Here is a 20,789-nt window from a genome sequence, read left to right as displayed (position 1 = left end):
GTGAAGGTAGAATAGTGGGGTGACGCGGTGACATTGTGGTTCCTGTAACACTGTTACAGTGCCAGCAAAGGGGTGGCACAATTCCTTCCACTGACTCTAAGGAATTTGTGTGTTCTCCCCGTGAACGCGTAGGTTTCCACTGGGTGCAGCAGTTCCCTCCACATCCTAAAGACATACAAGTTGTCAGGTTAATTGGTGACGTGGGGGTAACTGCACAGAGCAGTCTCGTTGGGCTGGTAGGGTCTGTTACTGCCCTGTGTCCCTAAATAAAAATAACATAAACAAGAATGAAAAGACCAAGAACAATTTATTTCTAAATGAGTGGCAGTGGGTCACATCCTCGTAAATCGTCTTTGCACCCTCTCCAGTGCAATCACATCCTTCCTTCAGCGTGGTACCTGAATTGTGCACAGTCCTCCAGTCCTCTTTTATACTCCCTGTGCTGCCCAATGGAGGCAAGTATCCATATGATACAACTGACTCGGTTATGAGTGCTAAGTGGGAAACCAGTGCATTCTGAAGCCACCTTTCCCTCCTGGGTGGAACTGTGAACAAGCACACTCCTGGTGACCACTCATTTCAATTTGACTTCCTATTCCCATTCTGACATGACTGTCCATGGCTTCCTCTACCGCCACAATGAGGCCAAACTTAGGGTGGAGGAGCAACACCTCATATTCCATGTAGGTAGCCTCCAACCTGGTGGCATTAACATTGGTTTCTCTCCGCTTCTCTCCTTCTCTCTTTTTCCATTCCTCATTCTGGTTACCCTCTCAGCCCCTTTCCTCCTCTTTACCCAATCATCTCCTTCCTCAGATGCCCCTTGTCCTTCCCTTCAATTATCCTCTGTCCTCTCCTGTCAGATTCCTTCATCTTCAGCCCTTCACCTGTTCTGCTTATCACCCTCCCCCCAGCTTCTTATTTCATGCGCCCTCCATCACCTGCCCACCTTCCCCCTCACCTGGTCTCACCTATCACTTGGCAGTTTGTACTCCACTCCCTTCCCCTCACATTATCTTCTTGTTCTGGCTTCTACCACCTTCCTTTCCAGTCCTGTTGAAGGCTCTTGACCAGAAGCATCGACTGTTTATTGCTTTCCATAAGTGCTGCCTGACCTGCTGAGTTCATCCAGCATTTTGAGTGTGGTTCTCTGGACTTCCAGCATCTGCAGAATCACTTGTGTTTATTGACTAATCAGTATCTTTCTTCTCTCCTTCCCTTCACAGATTCTCTCCAGGTTCAAAGGTGAGTGCTTGCTACAAACTCGTGTTTTACAGAATGTGTGCCATTGCAATGTAAAGGGACTCATATGGAATAAACCTTTTCCACTTTTTCTCTTCAGACAGGAGCTATCTACTCTGAACGACAGCACCGCAGCGGGTAAGTAAAAGCCCTCAAAGCCAATCCGTGTGAGTGTATTAGGCAGACTTGTCTGTGATGTTAGTTAGAGTGTAATACAGCATAGGACCTGGCCATTCGGCCCTTTTTGTCCATGCTGACCTGTGGATACTCATCAGAATTAACCCCGCCTTCCACCACTTAGCCTCGCGCCCTTGGCAATCTGCAGCTCTATAAAACCCTTTGTGTATTGTGTTGAGATGTGTGGAGATGTTAGGGGTAAGTTTTTTATGCAGAGAGTGATGAGTGCGTGGAATGGGCAGCCGGAAACGATGGTGGAGGTGGAAATGATAGGGTATTTTAAGAGACTCCTGGATAGGTACATGGAGCTTAGAAAAATAGAGGGCTATGGGTGACCCTTGGTAATTTCTAACATGAGTACATGTTCAGCACAGCATTGTGAGTTGAAGGGCCTGTATTGTGCTGTAGGTTTTCGATGTTTCTATTAAGTTCTCATCGCATCATTATTTACCACAATGCTGCGTGGATTGGAGAGGATAGGCTAAGTCAGCCAGGGCTTTTCTCTTTAGAGCGAAGGAGGAGAGAGGTGGATTGATAGAGAAATACAAACTGATAAGAGGCAGAGATCAAGTGAACTCTTTCCCAAGGCTGAACTCACTAATATGAGGGGCCATAATTTTATGGTGTTTGGAGGAAAGTATAGGGGGAATGTCAGAAGTAAGTTCTTTACGCAGAGAGTGTGGGTGCCTGTAGAAAGCAGAGGATAGTCGTAAATCTGCCAGTGTCTGCATTAATATGCACATCATTAATTTTACAGATGATTTACCTCCACCCCCATTGGAGGAAGGACCTTGGATGGTAAGTCGTAAAGCAAAATAAAAGCCCGCAGATGCTAGAAATCCGAAATAAAATCAAAGAATGCTGGGGTATTCAGCAGGTTAAACAGGATCTCCAGAGAATCAAGCAGAGTTAAAGTTCTGGAATAGTGGGTTTTCAACAGAACTGGGCAAAATTGAAAACATAGCTTAGATTGGATTGCTGTGAGGAGGGTATGGGTAGAGAGAATAAAAGCGTGGAGAGCGAGAGAGACTGGATATCATAAGTGGGGATTGCTCGCGATGAGGGAGGATGTGGATAACTAGTTCATTTTGCTTAGAAAAGCTTCAAGTGCTCATCTCTGTGTTTTTTCTCTTTTGCGGAAGTCTCTGCTTCACCTTATTTACAAGGAGCACTGCCACAAGAAAGGAGCATCCATTATCAAGGATCCCACCATCCAAGCCATGCTGTCTTCTCACTACTAACATAAAGCATGAAGTACGAGAGCCTTAAGTCCCATGCTGCCAGTTCAGGAACAGTTATTACCTTACAACACGGGTTCCCAATCTTTTTTTATGCCATGGACTAATACTATTAGGCAAGGGGTCCGTGGATCCCAGGTTTCAAACCCTGCCCTACAACTATCAGGCTCCTGAACCAGTGTGAACAATCTCACTCACCTCAGCGCTAAACTGACTCCACAACCAATAGATTCGTTTTCAAGAACTTACAAATTCAATATCACTTATTTATTTTTGTTTATTATAAGCCTTCTTTTGCACCCTGGTTGTTTGTCAGCCTTTGTTCGTCATAGTTTGTCATAAATTCTGTTGTATTTCTCTAATTTCCTGTAAATCCTCGCAAGAAAATTATTCTCAAGGGGGGAAACAGTATATGTTCTTCAATAATAAATGTATTTGACCTCTGAAGTGATTAGATAGAATTAAAGGTTCGGGAAGCAGCAGGACCACCGGGACAGGGACATGAAAGAGGCGAATCGTTCAAAACTCTGACAGCAATGGGGAAGAAGCTGTTCTCGGAACAAAGGACATAGGACATAGAATGTCAAACAGTAGACCACAGGAACAAGATTTCAGCCCACAGTTAATGCTGGACTAATTAAACTAATGGTGTCTAATTACACTCATCTCCTCCACCTGTACATGGTTCACTTCCCTCCATTCTATCCATTGTCCTGTGTGTAACTACGATTCTCTTGATCACCGTTATTGACCTAAAGTGATCTCTGCCTCCTCTATTGACCCAGGGAGATCGCACTAACTCCACAAAAGATGCCGGACCCCTTTCCTTATATAATTCATGGATATTATTCCTTGTCTGATCAGGAAACATTTGGTTCTTGAGCCAAACTACACAACCCTAATCACCACCTCAGTATAACAACATTTGCACAACAATGGACTTTATATTCACTCTAATTGGGTTTTCATTTAAATAATTGGATCCATCGAGCACTATAACACAAAAACAGGTTCTTCTAATAATGACAATGGCCTTTGAGTATTATGGACTAGCAAAGTCATTTGTTGCATGTAAGTATTGTTTTTGTTTAACTAAGCCATGCCACATGCATTGTAAATATCTGTTTTGCACGGACTGGAGTACAGTAGCACCACAATCTCGTTGTCTTGAGCAATGACAATAAAGTTCAATTCTATTCTATTCTTCGACTAATCTAGTCCATGCCAACCCAACACCTGTCCTTAGACCTCCTCCCTCACCTCCATTCAGGGCCCCAAACAGTCCTTCCAGATGATGCAACACTTCACGTGCGAATCTGCTGGGGACATCTATTATGTCTGGTGCTCCTGATATGGCCTCCTCTGCATTGGTGAGACATGTTGTAAATTGGGGGACTGCTTCGTCGAGCACCTCCTCATCATCCGCAAGAAGCAGGACTCCCTGGTGGCCAAACAGGTTAATTACAATATCCCATTACTATTCTGACGTGTTGATCTATGGCTTCCTCGTGCCAAGGTCAGGCCAACCTCAGGGTGGAGGAGTAACACCCTATACTCCATCTGAGTACCCTCGAATCTGATGGTATGAATATTGATTTCTCCTTCTGGGAAGCAAATCCCCCCCCCCCCAACTTCCTCTATTCCCCTTTCTGACCGTTTACTTCTTCTCACCTGCCTATTTCTTCCCTCTGGGTTCCTTTCCTCCCCTGGTACACTTTTCTCTCCTATCTGATTCTTCCTTCTCCAGTCCTTGACCTTTCCCATCTATCTGGCTTCACCTAACACTTCCAACTAGACTCATTCTCTACCCCCCACCCCCACCTTTTGATTCTGGTATCTTCCCCCTTCCTTCTGAGTCCTGAAGAAGGGCCTCGGTCTGAAACGTCGACAGTTTATTCTTTTCCATAGATGCTGCCTGACCTGCTGAGTTCCTCCAGCACTTTGTGTGTGTCACTTTGGATTTCCATCATCTGCAGACTTTCTCACGTTTCTATGTTGTGTATGTTTTATGTTTAACATATATTTTTCTGTGAATGTTGTGTACCTGATGCTGATGCCTGTGATGTTGCTGCAAGGAAGCTTTTCATTGCACCTGTACATGCACATACTGTACTTGTGCATCGAACAATAAACTTGACCTTGGAATTTTTAAAATCTCTTGATGTCATAGAATAAAACATGCATTGAGCATAATCTTTCAAGAATCACTTGATTCTGGCATGGTCGCAGAGGACTAGAAGATTGAAAATGTCACTTCACTCTTGAAGAAGACAGAGGCAAAAGAAAGGAAATTATAGGCCAGTTAGCCTAACCCCAGTGGTTGGGAAACTGTTGCCCATTGTTAAAGATGAGGTTAATGATAAAGTAAGTCAAAGTCAGCATGGTTTCTGTGAAGGGCAATCTTGCCTGGGAAATCTGGTAGAGTTCTTTGAGGAAGTTACAAGCAGGGTGAACAAAGGGAAGGCAGTAGATGTCATTTATTCAGATTTTCAGAAGGCGATTGATAAGGTGCCACACAAGAGGCTGCTTAACAAGATAAAATCCAATGACATTAAAGGAAAGAGATATGGATGGATAAAGGAATAGCTGACAGGCAGGGGACAGTGAGTGGGAATAAAGAGGGCCTTTTCTCGTTGGCTGCCAATGACTACTTGTGTTCCTCAGGGGTCAGTATTGGGTCTGCAACTTTTCACATTGTTTGTCAATGATTTAGATAGTTGAATTGATGGCTTTGTGGTAAAGAAGGTGAAGGGGTACGTAGTGCTGAGGAAGCAATGCAATTGCAGTAGGGCTTTGACAAACTGGAAGAACGGGCAAAAATGTGTCAGATGCGATACTGTGTTGGGAACTGAATGATAATGTATTTTGGTAAAATGAACAATAGTGCAGACTATTATCTAAATGGGGAGAAAATTCAGACATCAGAGGTGCAGAGGGACCTAGGGGTCCTCGTGCAAGACTCCCAGAAGGTTAAATTACAGGTTGAGTCTGTGGTAAAGAAGTCAAATGCAATGTTGGCATTCACTTTAAGGGGAATCGAATCTAAAAGCAAGGAGATAATGCTGACCATTTATAAGACACTAGTCAGGCCACACTTGGAGCATTGTCAACAGTTGTCAACAGGTTTGAGCCCCATACCTCAGAAAGGATGTGTTGTCATTGGAGAGATTCCAGAGGCAGTTCACAAGGATGATTCCAGAAATGAAGGGGTTAACATATGAGGAGCTTTTGGCAGCTTTGGGCCTGTACTCACTGGAATTTAGAAGCATGCGGAGGTGGGAGGATCTCTCATTGAAACCTACCAAATGTTGGAAGGACTAGATAGGGTTTAAGTCGAGAGCATGTTTCCTTGGGTGGGTGTATCCAGAACTAGAGGGCACAGCCTCAAATTTGAGGGGCCGCCCTTTAAAACAGAGTAATGATTTTTCTGGGGCAGAGAGTAATGAATCTGTAGAATGCTCTGCCACTGACTGCAGTGGAGGCCAAATCCGTGAGTATATTTAAGGCAGAAGTTGATCGTTTCCTGATCAGTCAGGGCATCAAAGGATATGGCGAGAAGGCAGGTGTGTGGGGTTGAGTGGGATCCTGAATCATCCAGAATGGAATGGCAGAGGAGACTCGAAGGGCTGAATGGCCCAATTCTGCTTCTATGTCTAGGGTCTTATACTCCTATGTCTTACGGTGTTATGATCTGTGACATGGCTTAATTTTCCTTCTTTAGGAGTTCCAGCCAGAAGACGAATTGATCTGCCCACCAATGCAAATGTGAGTATGGATTCAGCCACCGCTAGATTAGTTGGCTTGGCCCAAATGGAGCATTACCCAGGGTCCAGTGTTACACTGCTGTCTGCGTGCTCTATTCAGCAGGGAAGCAGGGAGATGGATCGCCATCCGCAAACTGACCCTCTGCTGAAGAGAGTTCATTATCAGGTAACGGTACAGCTTGTTGTCCATCCAGTGAGCAGACTGGACTAGCAAGATGAAGCGGTGAAGCCTGGTGCCCTGACATCATGGTAGGAAAGTAATAAGGTAGAGAGGGTCACGGTGTACAATGTGAGGGGTGGTGTGTGTCATTGGGGAGGGTGGGATTTCCCCAGGGAAGGGGGTTTTATCTTGCTCAGAGTCCCTGATAACTGGTGTGAACTTTAACCTGTCTCTGGATGTGAACTACAGGTCGGTGTATCTGGACAGTGCACAGACCTGAGCTTGTGCTCCTGATCCCAGGCTGTGCACAAACCGAACCTCAGGCTTCTGCATTAAGATTCCACTAGGCGTGTGTCTGTACCTGACCACTGGGTCTTTTTACATATTTGATCTCTGTCTGTATATGTGCCTGACCCTGAGCCCATGTATGCATCTGCATGTATACGTACCTGAATCAGAGAGAGTGACTGTAGCCAAGCCAGGCCTATGCACACACCTGACACTATGCCTGTCCTCTCGGACTACTGCATTACCTGTTCTCAGGTCTGCCCATGCACATGTCACAAGCTTGTTTGCACACTTATCCCCAGCCTGTACATGCTCAGGTCTGCGTACACACCTGACCTGGAGCTTGTATATACCTGATCTGGCACCTGTGTGTATTCCTGACCCAGAGGGGTACATGTTCACACCTGACCCTAGACCTATGTGCACACGTGACTCCAGGCCTGTTTGCTCGAACTGTTGGGGAGGGTTTAAGCTAATTCGGCAAGGGGATGGGAACCTTAGTGATAGGTCTGAGGATGGAGAAGTTGGTATTCAAGTCGATGCATTGTGTCATGAGATTATGTAGGTGATAGTGCAAAATTGTAGTCAGTGGGATGGGTTGAAGTGTAACATGGAGTCAAAATCAAAAAGAGTGATGAATACGGGACTCAGATGTTATATTTCAACAGGTTCAATGGGTACATTTAATGTCAGAGAAATATATACAATACATCCTGAAATTCTTTTTCTCAATAAACATCCACGAAAACAGAGGGGTGCCCCAAAGAATGATTGACAGTTAAACGTTTGAACCCCAAAGACCCCCTACCAGCTCCCCCTCCCACGCACAAGCAGCAGCAGGGCAGCGAGTCCCCCCTTCCCCACCAGTGAAAAGCATCGGCGCACTCCACCAAGCAGTCAAACGTACAGCAAAATATCAATAAAGACACAGACTTGCAGTACTCCAAAGACTACTCATTCACTACTAATTTGACATACCACAGCGTCTCTCTTTCCTGAATCAGGGAAAAAGAGGTGTCCCTGTTTCACAATGAAAGGCGAGACAACTCACTGATAATAGGATTTTAAAAGTCTGTTTTGGCGTTTTTTCCGAGCTCTCTGCCCAAAGAACTCAGGTCTCTGGGCACACAGCCAGCAGCTAGCCCACAGCTTCCAATGATCTGTGTTTTCCTGCGACTCCTCAGTCAGGGACACTGGCCTTGAACCAACTCATCTCCAGAGCCATGAAAATCCGGTAACCTGAAGGCACACTAGTCTTCCAGGCCGCGTCCTTGGGATATTAACAAACAGCTGGCCGTGAGACCCTGAGAGTGGGTCCCATTCCCACAAAGTTAGAAAGTAACTCCAGGTCAGGGTCTTCAGAAGAACCTTTAAAGGGAAAAAAGATAGAAATAGAGCTGTTTCCGAGGATGCAAGCAAAGGAGTTGCCATTTATTGCACGTTATACAGAATAAATTAGATTATCTTTGGCACAATTAGAGATTGGCAGATGTGATATTGTGGGCATCACGTTGCAGAAAGATCATAATTGGCAGCTTAACATCCAAGAATACACCTTGTACCAATAGGACAGGCAGGTAGGCAGGGGGGTGGGGTGACACTGCTGGTAAAAAATGAAATGAAATCCTTAGAAAGCAGTGCCATAGGGTTGGAAGATGTAGAGTTCTTATGGGTAAAGTTAAGAAACTGCAAGGCTCAAAAGACTCTGATGCAAGTTATACACAGGCTCCTGAACAGAAGCTGGGATGTGAGTTATAGATTTCAACAGGAACTCAAAAAGACATTTAACAAGGGTAATGTTACGATAGTCTTGGTGGAATTCCATGTGCAGGTAGATTGGGAAAATCAGATTGGTGCTGGATCCCGAGAGGGAATTCATAGAATTCCTGCAAGATGACATTTTAGATCAGCTTGTGGTTGAACCCAGTGGGGGACAGGCGATTCTGGATTGGGTGTTGTGTAATGAACCAGATTTGATAACGGACCTTAAAGCAAAGAAACCTTTGGAAGGTAGTGACTTTAATATGATATATTCACCCTATATTTTCAGAGGGGGAATATAAACTCAGATGTATCAGTATTACAGTGGATTAAAGGGAGTTACCGAGGCATGAGTGTGCAGCTGGCCAAAGTTGATTGCAAGGGGCCAGGAGAAGGCCTTGGCGGGCAGGATTAAGGAAAACCCCAAGGTATTCTACAACTATGAAAAGAGCAAGAGGATAAGACGTGAAGGTATCGGACTTATCAAGTGTGACAGTGGGAAAGTGTGTCTGGAAACGAAGGAAATAGCAGAGGTACTTAATTAATACGTTACTTCACTATTCACGATGGAAAAGGATATTGGTGTTTGTAGTGATCACTTGCAGCGGACTGAAAAGCTTGAGCATGTAGATATTAAGACAGAGGATGTGCTGGAGATGTTGGAAAGCAACAAGTTGGATAGGTCGCCAGGAGCGGATGAGATCTACCTCACGCTACTGTGGGAGGCAAGGGAATAGATTGCTGAGCATCTGGTGATGACCTTTGCATCATCAATGGGGACCAGAGAGGTTCCAGCAGATTGGAGGGTTGTGGATGTTGTTCCCTCATTCAAGAAAGGGAGTAGAGATAGCCCAGGAAATTATAGACTAGTGAGTCTTACTTCTGTGGTTAGTAAGTTGATGGAGAAGATCCTGGCAGACAGGATTTATTAATACTTGGAGAAGTATAATCTGATTAGGAATAGTCAGCATGGCTTTGTCAAGGGCAGGTCGTGCCGTACGAGCCTGGTTGAATTTTTTGAGGATGTGTTTAAACAAATTGATGAAGGAAGAGCAGTAGATGTAGCGTATATGGATTTCAGGAAAGCATTTGATAAAGTACCCCATGAAAGGATTATTGAAAAAGTAAGGAGGCATGGGTTCCAAGGGGACATTGCTTTGTGGATCCAGAACCAGCTGGCACACAGAAGGCAAAGAGTGGTTGTAGGTGGGTCATATTCTTCATGGAGGTCGTTCACCAGTGGTGTGCCTCAGAGATCTGTTCTGAGACCCTTGCTCTTTGTGATTTTTATAAATGACCTGGATGAGGAAGTGGTGGGATGGGTTGTTTGCTGATGTCACGATGATTGGGGGCATTGTGGATAGTGTAGAGGGCTGTCAGAGGTTGCAGCAGGACATTGATAGGATGCAAAACTGGGCTGAGAAGTGGCAGATGGAGTTCAACCCAGATAAATGTGAAGTGGTTCATTTTGGTAGGTCAAATATGATGGCAGAATATAGTATTAATGGTAAGACTCTTGGCGTGTGGATGATCAAAGGAATCTTGGGGTCCGAGTACATAGGACTCTCAAAGCATCTGCGCAGGTTGACTCTGTGGTTAAGAAGGCATACAGTGTATTGCCCTTCATCAATCGTGGAATTGAATTTAGGAGCCGAGAGGTAATGTTGCAGCTATATAGGACCCTGGTCAGACCCCACTTGGAGTACTGTGCTCAGTTCTGACTTCGTTAGTCCTGATGAGGGGTCTCGGCCTGAAACGTCAACTGTACCTCTTCCTAGAGAGGCCGCCTGGCCTGCTGCGTTCACCAGCAACTTTGATGTGTGGTGCTCAGTTCTGGTCGCCTCACTACAGGAAGGAGGTGGAAACCATAGGAAGGGTGCTGAGGAGATTTACAAGGATGTTGCCTGAACTGGGGAACATGCCTTATGAAAACAGGTTGAGAGAACTCAGCCTTTTCTCCTTGGAGTGATGGAGGATGAGAGGTGACCTGATAGAGGTGTACAAGATGATGAGAGGCATTGATCGTGTGGATAGTCAGAGGCTTTTTCCCTGGGCTGAAATGGCTGCCACAAGAGGGCATAGGTTTAAGGTGCTCCGGAGCAGGTACAGAGGAGAAGTCACGGGTAAGTTTTTTTACGCAGAGAGTGGTGAGTGCGTGGAATGGGCTGCCGGCAACGGTGGTGGAGGCGGATGTGATAGGGTCTTTTAAGAGACTTTAGGATAGGTACATGGAGCTTAGAAAAATAGAGGGCTATGGGTAACCCTAGTAATTTCTAAGGCGGGCACATGGTCGGCACAACTTTGTGGGCCTAAGGGCCTGTATTGTGCTGTAGGTTTTCTATGTTTCTATATTTCTATAAAAGCAAAAGAGGAGCATATAATATAGCAAAAGAGTGAAATATTAGAGGATTGGGAAGCTTTTAAAAACCAACAGAAGGCAACTAAAAATCCATAAAGAGAGAAAAGATGAAATAGGTAAGCTAGTTCATTCTTCTGGAAGGGAGGGAGAAGGAGGAAATTATAGGCTAGTTAGCCTGACTTCAGTGTTGTGAAGAGGTTGGAGTCCATTATTAAGAATGAGGTTTCAGGGTACTTGTAGGCACATGATAAAATAGACCAAATTCAGAATTGATTCCTTAAGGAGAAATATTGCCTGACAAATCTATTTGAATTCTTAAAGTAAATAACAGGCGGGATAGACAAGGGAGAATCCGATGTGGATGTTGCTTATGTGGATTTTCAGAAGGCCTTTGAAAAGCTGCCACACATGAGGCTGATTAACAAGATAAGACCCCATGGTATAACAGGAGAGATGCTAACGTGGACAGAAGGTTGGCTGATTGGCAAGAGGGTTGGAAGTTTGGAATAAGCGGGGCCAATTCTAGTTGACTGCCGGTGACTAGTAGTGTTCCTCAGGGGTCAGTGTTGGGAGCACTTCTTTTCATGTTATATGTCAACAATTTGAATAGCAGAAGTTATGGAGTTGTGGCCAAGTTTGCAGATGATACAATGATAGAAGGAGGGGCAGGTAGTGTTGAGGAAGCAGGGACTCTGACAGACTGGGAAAATGGGTAAAGTGGCAGATGGAATATGGTCTATAAAAGTGTATGGTCATGCATTTGGTAGAAGTTATAAAGGCATAGACTACTTTCTAAATGACGATAAAATTCAAAACTTAGAAGTGCAGTGGGACTTAGGAGCCCCTGTTCAAGATTCCCAAATGTGAACTTACAGATTGAGTCAGTGGTAAGGAAGGCAAATGAAAAGTTATTATTCATTTCAAGAGGATTAGAGTATAAAAGGAAGACCATGATGCTGAGGCTTTATAAGGCATTGGTCAGACCGCACGTGGAGCATTGAGAGCAGTTCTGGGCCCCATATCTAAGAAAAGATGTGTTGGCACTGGATACAGTCCAGAGGAGGTTCAAAAGAATGATCCAGAATTAACAGGTTATGGTGTGAGGAGCATTTGATGGCTCTGTGCCTGTACTCCCTGAAATTTAGAACGATGAAAGGGGATCTCATTGAAACCTATAGAATTAGGAGGGAGATCGATAGGATGATTGCAAGGAGACTTTGTTCCATTGAGGTTGGGTGGGAATATAACCATTTGTCATGTCTTAAGTTGTGAAAGATGAGAAGTTTAAGGAGAAACTTCTTCACTCAGAGGGTCATGAAAGTGTGGAATGAGCTGCCAATGCAAGTGCTCCACACGAGATCAATTTCAAAGTTTAAGAGATGCATACGTACTCCACAATCTCCTCTGAACTTTCTCCCTCTCACTTTAAGTGCATTTCCTCTAATATTTGATGTTTATTATTCAATTTTAATGTTAATGAAATAATCAAGCAATTAAAATAATGATAAAATATGGATTAATATATAACCAAAAAGAACACCAAATGGTCACGTTTGACATGGTTGAATTCTGTGAGTAAAAGTCACACTGGAGTTTATTGTCATATGCACGGATGCAATGAAACACCTAATTGCAGCAGCATCGCATAGCATCCCGTAAACAGAGTTACACACAAAATGCTGGAGGAACTCAGCAGGTCAGGCAGCATCTATGCAGAGGAACAAACACTCTGTTTCAGGCTGAGACCCGTCATCGTGACTGAAATGGAAGTGGGGTGGGGGTGGGGGGGGAGAAGGAGAGAAGCAGGAATGAGAAGGGAATGGTGGTGGGGGTAAGGAATACAAGCTGGCAGGTGATGGGTGAGACCAGGTGAGAGGGAAGCTGGGTGGCATTTGTCTGTGTTGTGTTGGATGTCCAGCTTCTGCAGAATCTCCTGTGATTATCGTACTGACATTATTCTCAAGCAACGCATAAATTACACATATTTTTCAGGACTTCACTCACCTCTTGAATGAGTTGAGTAGTTTTGCTCCTTTTCCTGCAGAACAGTGGGGTAGAAACACAGTACTGGGGGAGAGGGCACTGCATAGATTCCTCTTACAAAATGCACCTCAGGTCCGGCTCCAGTGCAGCCAGTGTCACTGTGCACCGGGTACAGCAGGTAATGGTGGGAGTAGGAAGATACTGTGGGGCTGCCCCAATGCACCGACTACAAGAGGTCACCACATCCATCTCCTTATTGTGAGGGTTTTCAACAGGAGAAAGTCATGTCACGGCTTGTCAGAGTCTGCTTGTGGGATTAAACAGCAGGGCAGGCAAGAGCACTGGGATTGTGTAGCTTGGGCTTCTCAGAGCGAAGATGCTGAGTTTCGTAAAGTAAAAATCTGACGCCAGTCACCACAGAAAGGTAAAATGCCACCAGCACGGAGTCCTGGTTTCATTAACCTCATCCTCCCCCACTTCCTTTGGCAGGCAGGACTACGACGACAACGAGATGAACATGACAGGTGAGTATCACAGGTAGCAAAGCATGGTGGAGAGACTGGGTCAAAGGGGATTCTGGGGTGCTTGGGTACTGGGGTAAAATATTCAGTGGGGTTAAAATGTGGACTGGGGTAAAATATTCAGTGGGGTTAAAATGGGAACTGGGGTAAAATATTCAGTGGGGTTAAAATGGGGACTGGGGTAAAATAGTCAGTGGGGTTAAATGGGGACTGAGCTAAAATAGTCAGTGGGGTTAAATGGGGACTGGGCTAAAATGGTCAGTGGGGTTAAATGCGAACTGGAATAAAATAGTGGGGTTAAATGTGAACTGGGGTAAGATAGTCATTGGGGTTAATGTGGGGACTGAGGGGTTAAAATTGTTACAGTCATTAAAGTGAAGACTCAGAGGTAAATGTGAATGGGGGTTCAGGGAACTGGGGTAAAATAGTGGGGTTAAATGGGGAATGGGGTAAAATGATCAATGGGGTTGAAATAGGGACTGGGGTAAAATAGTCAGTGGGGTTAAATAGGAATGGGGTAAACTGGTCAGTGGGGTTAAAATGGCAACAGATTTTAAATGGGGACTGGAATAAAATGGGGATGGGGTAAATATATAGGTGGGGTTAAATGGGGACGGAGTAGCTAAAATGGATACAGTCATTAGAGAAGGGATTGAGGAGTAAAATGAGAATAGAGGTTCCATGGGACCTTGTTAAAATAGGCAGAGGTGCCAACAGGAATTGAGCTAAATAAGGACTGAGTGGATTAAACAAGAATGGGGATAAATAGGAACTGAGGAGATTAAACTTGAATGGGACTAAATGGGGACTGAGGGATTTCAACAGAAGTGAGGCTAAACAGAAACTGAGGGGGTTAAATAAGAATGGTGCTAAGTGGAGACTGAGGGGGTTAAAAAGGAATGGGGTGAAATGGGGACTGAGGAAGTTAAACAGGAATAATGTTAAATGGGGACAGAGGGGGTTAAACAGGAATGGGGCGAAATGGAGACTGAGGGGGTTAAATAGGAATAGGGCTACACAGACACTGAGGGGGTTAAACAGGAATGGGGCCAAATGGGGACAGGGGATTAAATAGGAATGGGGCTAAATGGCGACTGAGGGGGTTAAACAGGAATGAAGCTAAACAGAGACTGAAGGGTTTAAACAGGAATGGGACTAAATAGGGACTGAGGATTAAACAGGACAAGGTTAAGTGGGGACTGGGGATTTAAACAATGGGGTAAAATGGGGATTGAGGTTTAAAACAGGAATGGGGTAAATGGGGACTGGGATAAATGGGCAGTGGTGGTAAAACATCAAAGGATATAGGATTGGTGCCAGAAAATGGCACCAGGTTAGCAGATCATCCTCAATCCACTTAAATGATCGAGCAAGTGTCCTACTCTGACATCTGTCAGTAACATTTACTGATGCTTTAGATGCCTCATTTGTTCTTTCTCTAATTCACAGCAAATCCTAGCTTCCAGCCTGAAGAAACCACAAACCAGGTAAGTAAGCAAGCATTTGCTGAGGTCAGGGGAAGTGGGGAGATCCCCGAGAGATTCGAAAATGTAGCTGAGAAATCTTAAATTGAGCTGTGTTTGGCCCTTAGCTTGAGAAATCAAATGAAGTGGTGATTGGGTTAAAATCTCTCAGTATATTTTTCATTTCCTGTCCCTGTGGCTGAATTATATCCAATAAGTCCCTGAACTGGAGATGTGAGAGGGGAGATTGAGTAGATGAGGCCTGTGTTCCCTTGAGTCTAGATTAACTAGAAATTCCAGACCGTGAGTGCTCGCACAACTGTGGGAACTAAAACTGCTCTCGACTGGGAGAGTGTACATCAGAGGCCACTTGACACAAGTGACTCAGAAACTGCTCACCTTATCGATAAGGACAATGATTTGTGCCTCCCAGACCCCAGCATGTGCGGGCTGGGTCAGTAGGATAATCGGCCATTGTAAGTTATCTAATTGCGTAGATGAGTGTTGGCGCATGACCAAGTGGTTAAGGTGTTCGTCTAGTGATCTGAAGGTCGCTAGTTCGAGCCTTGGCTGAGGCAGTGTGTTTTACTGTTACTGTTCGTAAATAAATGTCCTTGAGCAAGGCACTTAACCACACATTGCTCTGCAATGGCACGGGTGCCAATCTGTATGGATCCTAATGCCCTTCCCTTGGACAACATCGGTGGCGTGGAGAGGGGAGACTTGCAGCATGGGCAACTGCCAGTGAAACCTTCCAAGATGCAAATCCATAGTCTCACGAGACCAACAAATAGGATACAAATAAGATGAGTGGCAGAGTCTGCTGGAGGAGGAGCTGACAGGCATGCAAAGAGGGTAAAATGGGTGAGGGTACGATCAGTTTGATCATTGAAACGGACACAATGGGCCAAAGAACCTTTTCTCTGACCTCATGAGACAAGAGGGGCTTTTTCACTCAGTGAATTATTGGAACCTGGGGTTAGATTCCATCACAGCAAGCAGGAGGGAGCTGGAAGAGCATCTGAAGGTGGATGGGCTGAGAGTGGAGCAGTGGGACAAGCTGGAATGCTTTTCAAGAGCCAGTATTGGCTCAGATCAGATTAACCAGATCAGATCAGATTGCTGGCATAATAAACCTAGAAGGGAATCATACTCTTTATAGCCACCCCAAAGACACATACTCAAGCCGAGGCTGGAATCCGGAGCAGTACACACAATGCTGGAGGAACTCAGTGTGTCCGTAAATATCTGTGGAAGGAAATGGAGAGTCAAAGTCTCTGGTTGAGACCCTTCCTCTGCACTGGAAACTAGAGGGAAGATAGCCAAATGTATAAAGATGGAGCAAGTGCTGGCAGGTGAGAGGGGTGGTAGGCAGATGGGAGTGTAACGTGGAAGCAGGTTCACCGATTTGGTGAGTCAGGCAGAAGACACTAACTACAAATAAGCATATTAATCATTTACTTACAAACAGTAAAAGATTCGACCAAACATCTAAGTCCCCAAGTTACACAAACTACAAAACTAAATATTCAGCAAACACAAACCTGGTGCACAGGGGCTTTCTAGGTCTGGAGCAAACTTTCCCAGTGGTTGCAACCTCAATATGAAGCCCTCTGGAGACAAAAGCAAAGCTACCAAGCCTCCCATGTGAGCTATTCTTATACCCCAGGTGCCTGACACTGGAGACTGGTGCCATGGCACACAAGACAACCAATTGGAAAGACCTAAAACGGGCCAGCACAATGGAAGTGACTTTTGACCGACAAGTTAACTATTCACCAAAAATGGGTAGTGGGGCAGAGAGTGGGAATTTTGTCAGAGACTGAAAGATAGGAGGGATATACTAACACGTCCGTTCTCCCTTCTACCTTTCAGATCTTGTAAATGGTCTTGACCAGAAACATTAATAGTCCATTCTCTCCATAGGAAAACTTGGAATCTGGATCCTAGAACCTACTAGGAACTGGCACTGTCCTATCGTCCTCTATGACTCGTTGAATCTAAATCACCATGTTGTGTTAATCGGATGAGCGCCTGCAGTGTTTTGTATATTAAAGCCAATTTTCTACTTCCTTCTCTGCCTGTCTGCCCCGTCCCAGGTTCCAAGATGTTACTGGTGATACATTTTGTGAGCAACAAACAAAACTAATTTCCACCAACTACATCAGAATCCTACCACTACACATATCCAGCATCTTCTATGTGATCCCAGCACTGAACATATCCGCCACCTCCAAAAGGATCCTACCACTGAACATATCTGCCATCTCCAACAGGACCCTACCTCTAATCAGATAGGCCATCTCCAACAGAATTCTATCACTGAACATATCTTTACCTCCACAGGGATCACTCCATCTGCAATTCCCTTGTCTATTCATCCCTCACCACTAATCTCCCTCCCAGCACTTATCACTGTTAGCAGCTAAAGTGCTACACCTGCCTATTCGCCTCCTCCTTCATCTCGATTCAGGGCCCCAAACTGTCTTTCCAGGTGAGGAAGACTTCACCTGCAAATCTGTTGAGTTTGTCTATTGTGTCCACTTCTTCTTCTGTGGCCTGCTCTACACTGGTGAGACCTGTCGTAAATTGGGGGAGGGGTGCCACTTTATCGAGCACCTCCACTCCATCCACCAAAAACGGAACTTCCCGGTGGCCAAACATTTTAATTCCACACCCAGTCCCATTCCTACATGTTGGTCCATGGTCTCTTGTGCCTCGATGACGCCACCCCCTGGGTGGAGTGGCAACACCTTATATTCTGTTTGGGTACCCTCCAGCCAAATGGCATGAGTACTGATTTTCCTTCCAATAGAAAAAATCCCTCCGCCTCCCCTCCTCTCTATTCCCCACTCTGGCCTATTACCTCTTCTCACCTGCCTATTACTTCCCCCTGGCTTCCCTCTTCTTCCCTTTCTCCTATGGTCCACCCTCCTCTCCTTATCAGATTCCTTCTCCTCCAGCCCTTTATCTTTCCAACCCACCTGCCTTCACCTATTACCTTCGAGCTAGCTTCTTTCCCTTACACCCACCTTCTTATTTTGGTGTCTTCCCCATTGTATTCCAATCCTGAAGAAGGATTTCGGCCCGAAACATCAACAGTTTATTCATTTCCATAGATACTGTCTCACTTGCTGAGTTCCTGCAGCATTTTGTGTGTGTTGCTTTGGATTTCCATCATCTGCAGATTTTTGCATGTAAACAAAACTATTCTATTAAATATATATTTTCTGGACGACAATCACTGCATTCCGCAGTCTGAAATTTCCTTTTGGAAGCTGTGTGTTTAAATCAGAATCAGGTTTATTATCACTGGCATGTGTCATGAAATTTGTTATCTTAGCAGTATACATGAAAAAGTAAGTAAATAAATAAATTACTGTAGCATAAATAAAATGCTGTTCTTGGGCTACAGTTCAGCATTCAACACCAAAATTCCCTCCAGGCTCGACAAGAAGTTCAGAACCCTCAGATTTCACGCTGCCTTGTGTTGTTGGATCCTGGACTTCCTGTCAGATCGCCAGCATGTGGTACAAGTGGCCTCCCTCACCTTTCCCCTCTGACCCTCAATAGAGGTGCCACTCATGCCAGTGTACTAAGCCACCTCCTTTACTTTCTGTATATTCATGACTGTGTCACTACCCACAGTTCCAACCTGCCAATTAAATTTGTAGATAATACTACATTGATTGGCCTTATCTCAAATAATAATTAAGCAGTCTACAGTGAAGAAGTCATCACGCTGACCCAGTGGTGTGAAGAAAACAACCTCTCCCTCAATGTCGCAAAAATAAAGGAGCTGGTTGTGGACTAAGGAGGAATGGAGACAGGCTAATCCCTATTGACATCAATGGATTTGGGATTGAGAGGGTGAACAGCTTTAAACTCCGCAGCATAAACATCACCCAGAATCTCACATGGTCTGTACATACCCTCTATGTGGCAAGAAAGGCAGAACAGTGCCTCTTTCAACTCAGGAGGTTTAGGAAGTTTGGTATGCGCCCCCAAATCCTAAGAACTTTCAAAAGGGGCACAATTGAGAGCATCCTGACTGGCTGCTTCACTGCCTGGTATGGGAACTGTACCTCCCTCAATCGCAGGACTCTGCAGAGAGCGGTGTGGACAGCCCAGCGCATCTGTAGATGTGAACTTCCCACTATTCAGAACATTTACCAAGACAAGTGTGTAAAAAGGGCCCAAAGGGTCACTGGGGACCCGAATCACCCCAACCACAAACTGTTCCAGCTGCTACCATCCGGGAAACGACACTGCAGCACAAAATTGAATTGAATTGAGTTTATTTCTTACATTCTTCACATACATGAGTAGTACACATCTTTACGTTTCAACTGCATCTAAATGTACAATGTGCAATCATAGTAATTTATAATAAATAGAACAGTCAGTGCAATATAGAATACACTCAAGTCAGTGTGAGTTCATCATTCTGATGGAAGAAGCTGTCCCAGAGCCTGTTGTTCCTGGCTTTTATGCTGCAGTACCGCTTCCCGGATGGTAGCAGTTGGAATAGATTCTGGTTGGGATGGCTTGGGTTAACCAATGATCCTACAGGCCCTTTTTACCCACCTGGTCTGTAGATGTCCTGAATCATGAGAAGTTCACGACTACAGATACGCTGGGCTGTCCGCACCACTCTCTGCAGGGACCTGCGTTTAAGGGGGGTATAGTTCCCATACCAGGCAATGATGCAGCCAGTCAGGATGCTCCCAATTGTGCCCCTTTAGAAATTTCTTAGGATTTAGGGGCCTATACCAAACTTCCTCAACCGTCTGAGGTGAAAGAGGCATTGTTGTGCCTCTTTCACCACACAGCTGGTGTGCACAGACCAAGTGAGGCCCTCCGTGAAGCCAGGACCAACAGGCTTTGCGACAGCTTCTTCCACCAGGCCATCAGACTGATTAATTCATGCTGATACAATTGAATTTCTGTGTTAGATTGACTGTCCTGTTGTACATATTATTTATTATAAATGACCAGAAATTGTACACTGCACACTTAGACGGAGACATAACGTAAAGATTTTTACTCCTCATGTAAGTAATAAAGTCAAGTCAATTCAATTTCAATACAGTAAATGTATATTGACGAGATTAAAATAAGGCAAAAACAGAAATCATACGTATTTTTAAAGAGGGAGGTAGTGTTCATGGGTACAATGTTCATTTAGGAATCAGATGGCAGAGGAGAGAAGCTGTTATTGAATCACTGAGTGCATGCCTTTGGGCTTTGGTGCCTCCTTCCTGACAGTAATAATGAGACAGAGAGCATGCCCTGGGTGATGGGGCTCCTGAATAATGGACGTTGGCTTTCTAAGGCACCATGTCCTGAAGATGTCGTGTGTACTATGGAAGCTTGTGCCCTAGATGGAGCTGACGAATTTTGCAACTTTGTGAAGCTTCATCAGTCCTGTGCAGTCACTGCCACACCCCTGCAGACCAGACTGTGATGCAGCCTGTCAGATTACTCTCCGCAGTGTATCTATAGAAGTTTTCGAGTGTTTTACTTGACAAACCAAATCTCTTCAAACTCGTAATGAAATATAACCGCTGCCATGCCTTCTTTATAGCTGCATCGATATGTCGGGACTGGGTTTGATCTTCTGACATCTTCACACATTGGAACTTACACTCTCCCCACTTACGATCCCTCTATGAGAATTGGTTTGTGATCCCTCACTTTACCCTTCCTGAAGTCCACAGTCAGCTCTTTGGTCTTACTGATGTTTGAGTGCCAGGTTGTTGGTATGACACCACTCAACTGGCAGCTGTATCTATCTCCTGTACACTGTACCATCTGTAGCATGTTTGCGGTA

General features: G+C 44.9%; 1 protein-coding gene across 1 annotated transcript in view; it reads left to right on the top strand.

The window, feature by feature from the left end:
- LOC134346461 (uncharacterized) overlaps positions 1–18,181 on the top strand; it is a 38,450-nt gene extending 20,269 nt beyond the window's left edge. The window contains exons 7-13 of the mRNA XM_063047829.1: positions 1,227–1,245; positions 1,343–1,380; positions 2,177–2,217; positions 6,379–6,422; positions 13,462–13,496; positions 14,943–14,980; positions 16,883–18,181. Coding sequence (XP_062903899.1) covers positions 1,227–1,245; positions 1,343–1,380; positions 2,177–2,217; positions 6,379–6,422; positions 13,462–13,496; positions 14,943–14,980; positions 16,883–16,906 — 239 coding nt within the window. The 3' untranslated portion in view covers positions 16,907–18,181. The remainder of the gene's footprint in view (positions 1–1,226; positions 1,246–1,342; positions 1,381–2,176; positions 2,218–6,378; positions 6,423–13,461; positions 13,497–14,942; positions 14,981–16,882) is intronic.
- Positions 18,182–20,789: the final 2,608 nt, after the last annotated feature.

This window comes from Mobula hypostoma, chromosome 5 (genome assembly GCF_963921235.1).
Source record: "Mobula hypostoma chromosome 5, sMobHyp1.1, whole genome shotgun sequence".
Taxonomy (NCBI): domain Eukaryota; kingdom Metazoa; phylum Chordata; class Chondrichthyes; order Myliobatiformes; family Myliobatidae; genus Mobula; species Mobula hypostoma.
This window is presented reverse-complemented; position numbering and strand designations above follow the sequence as displayed.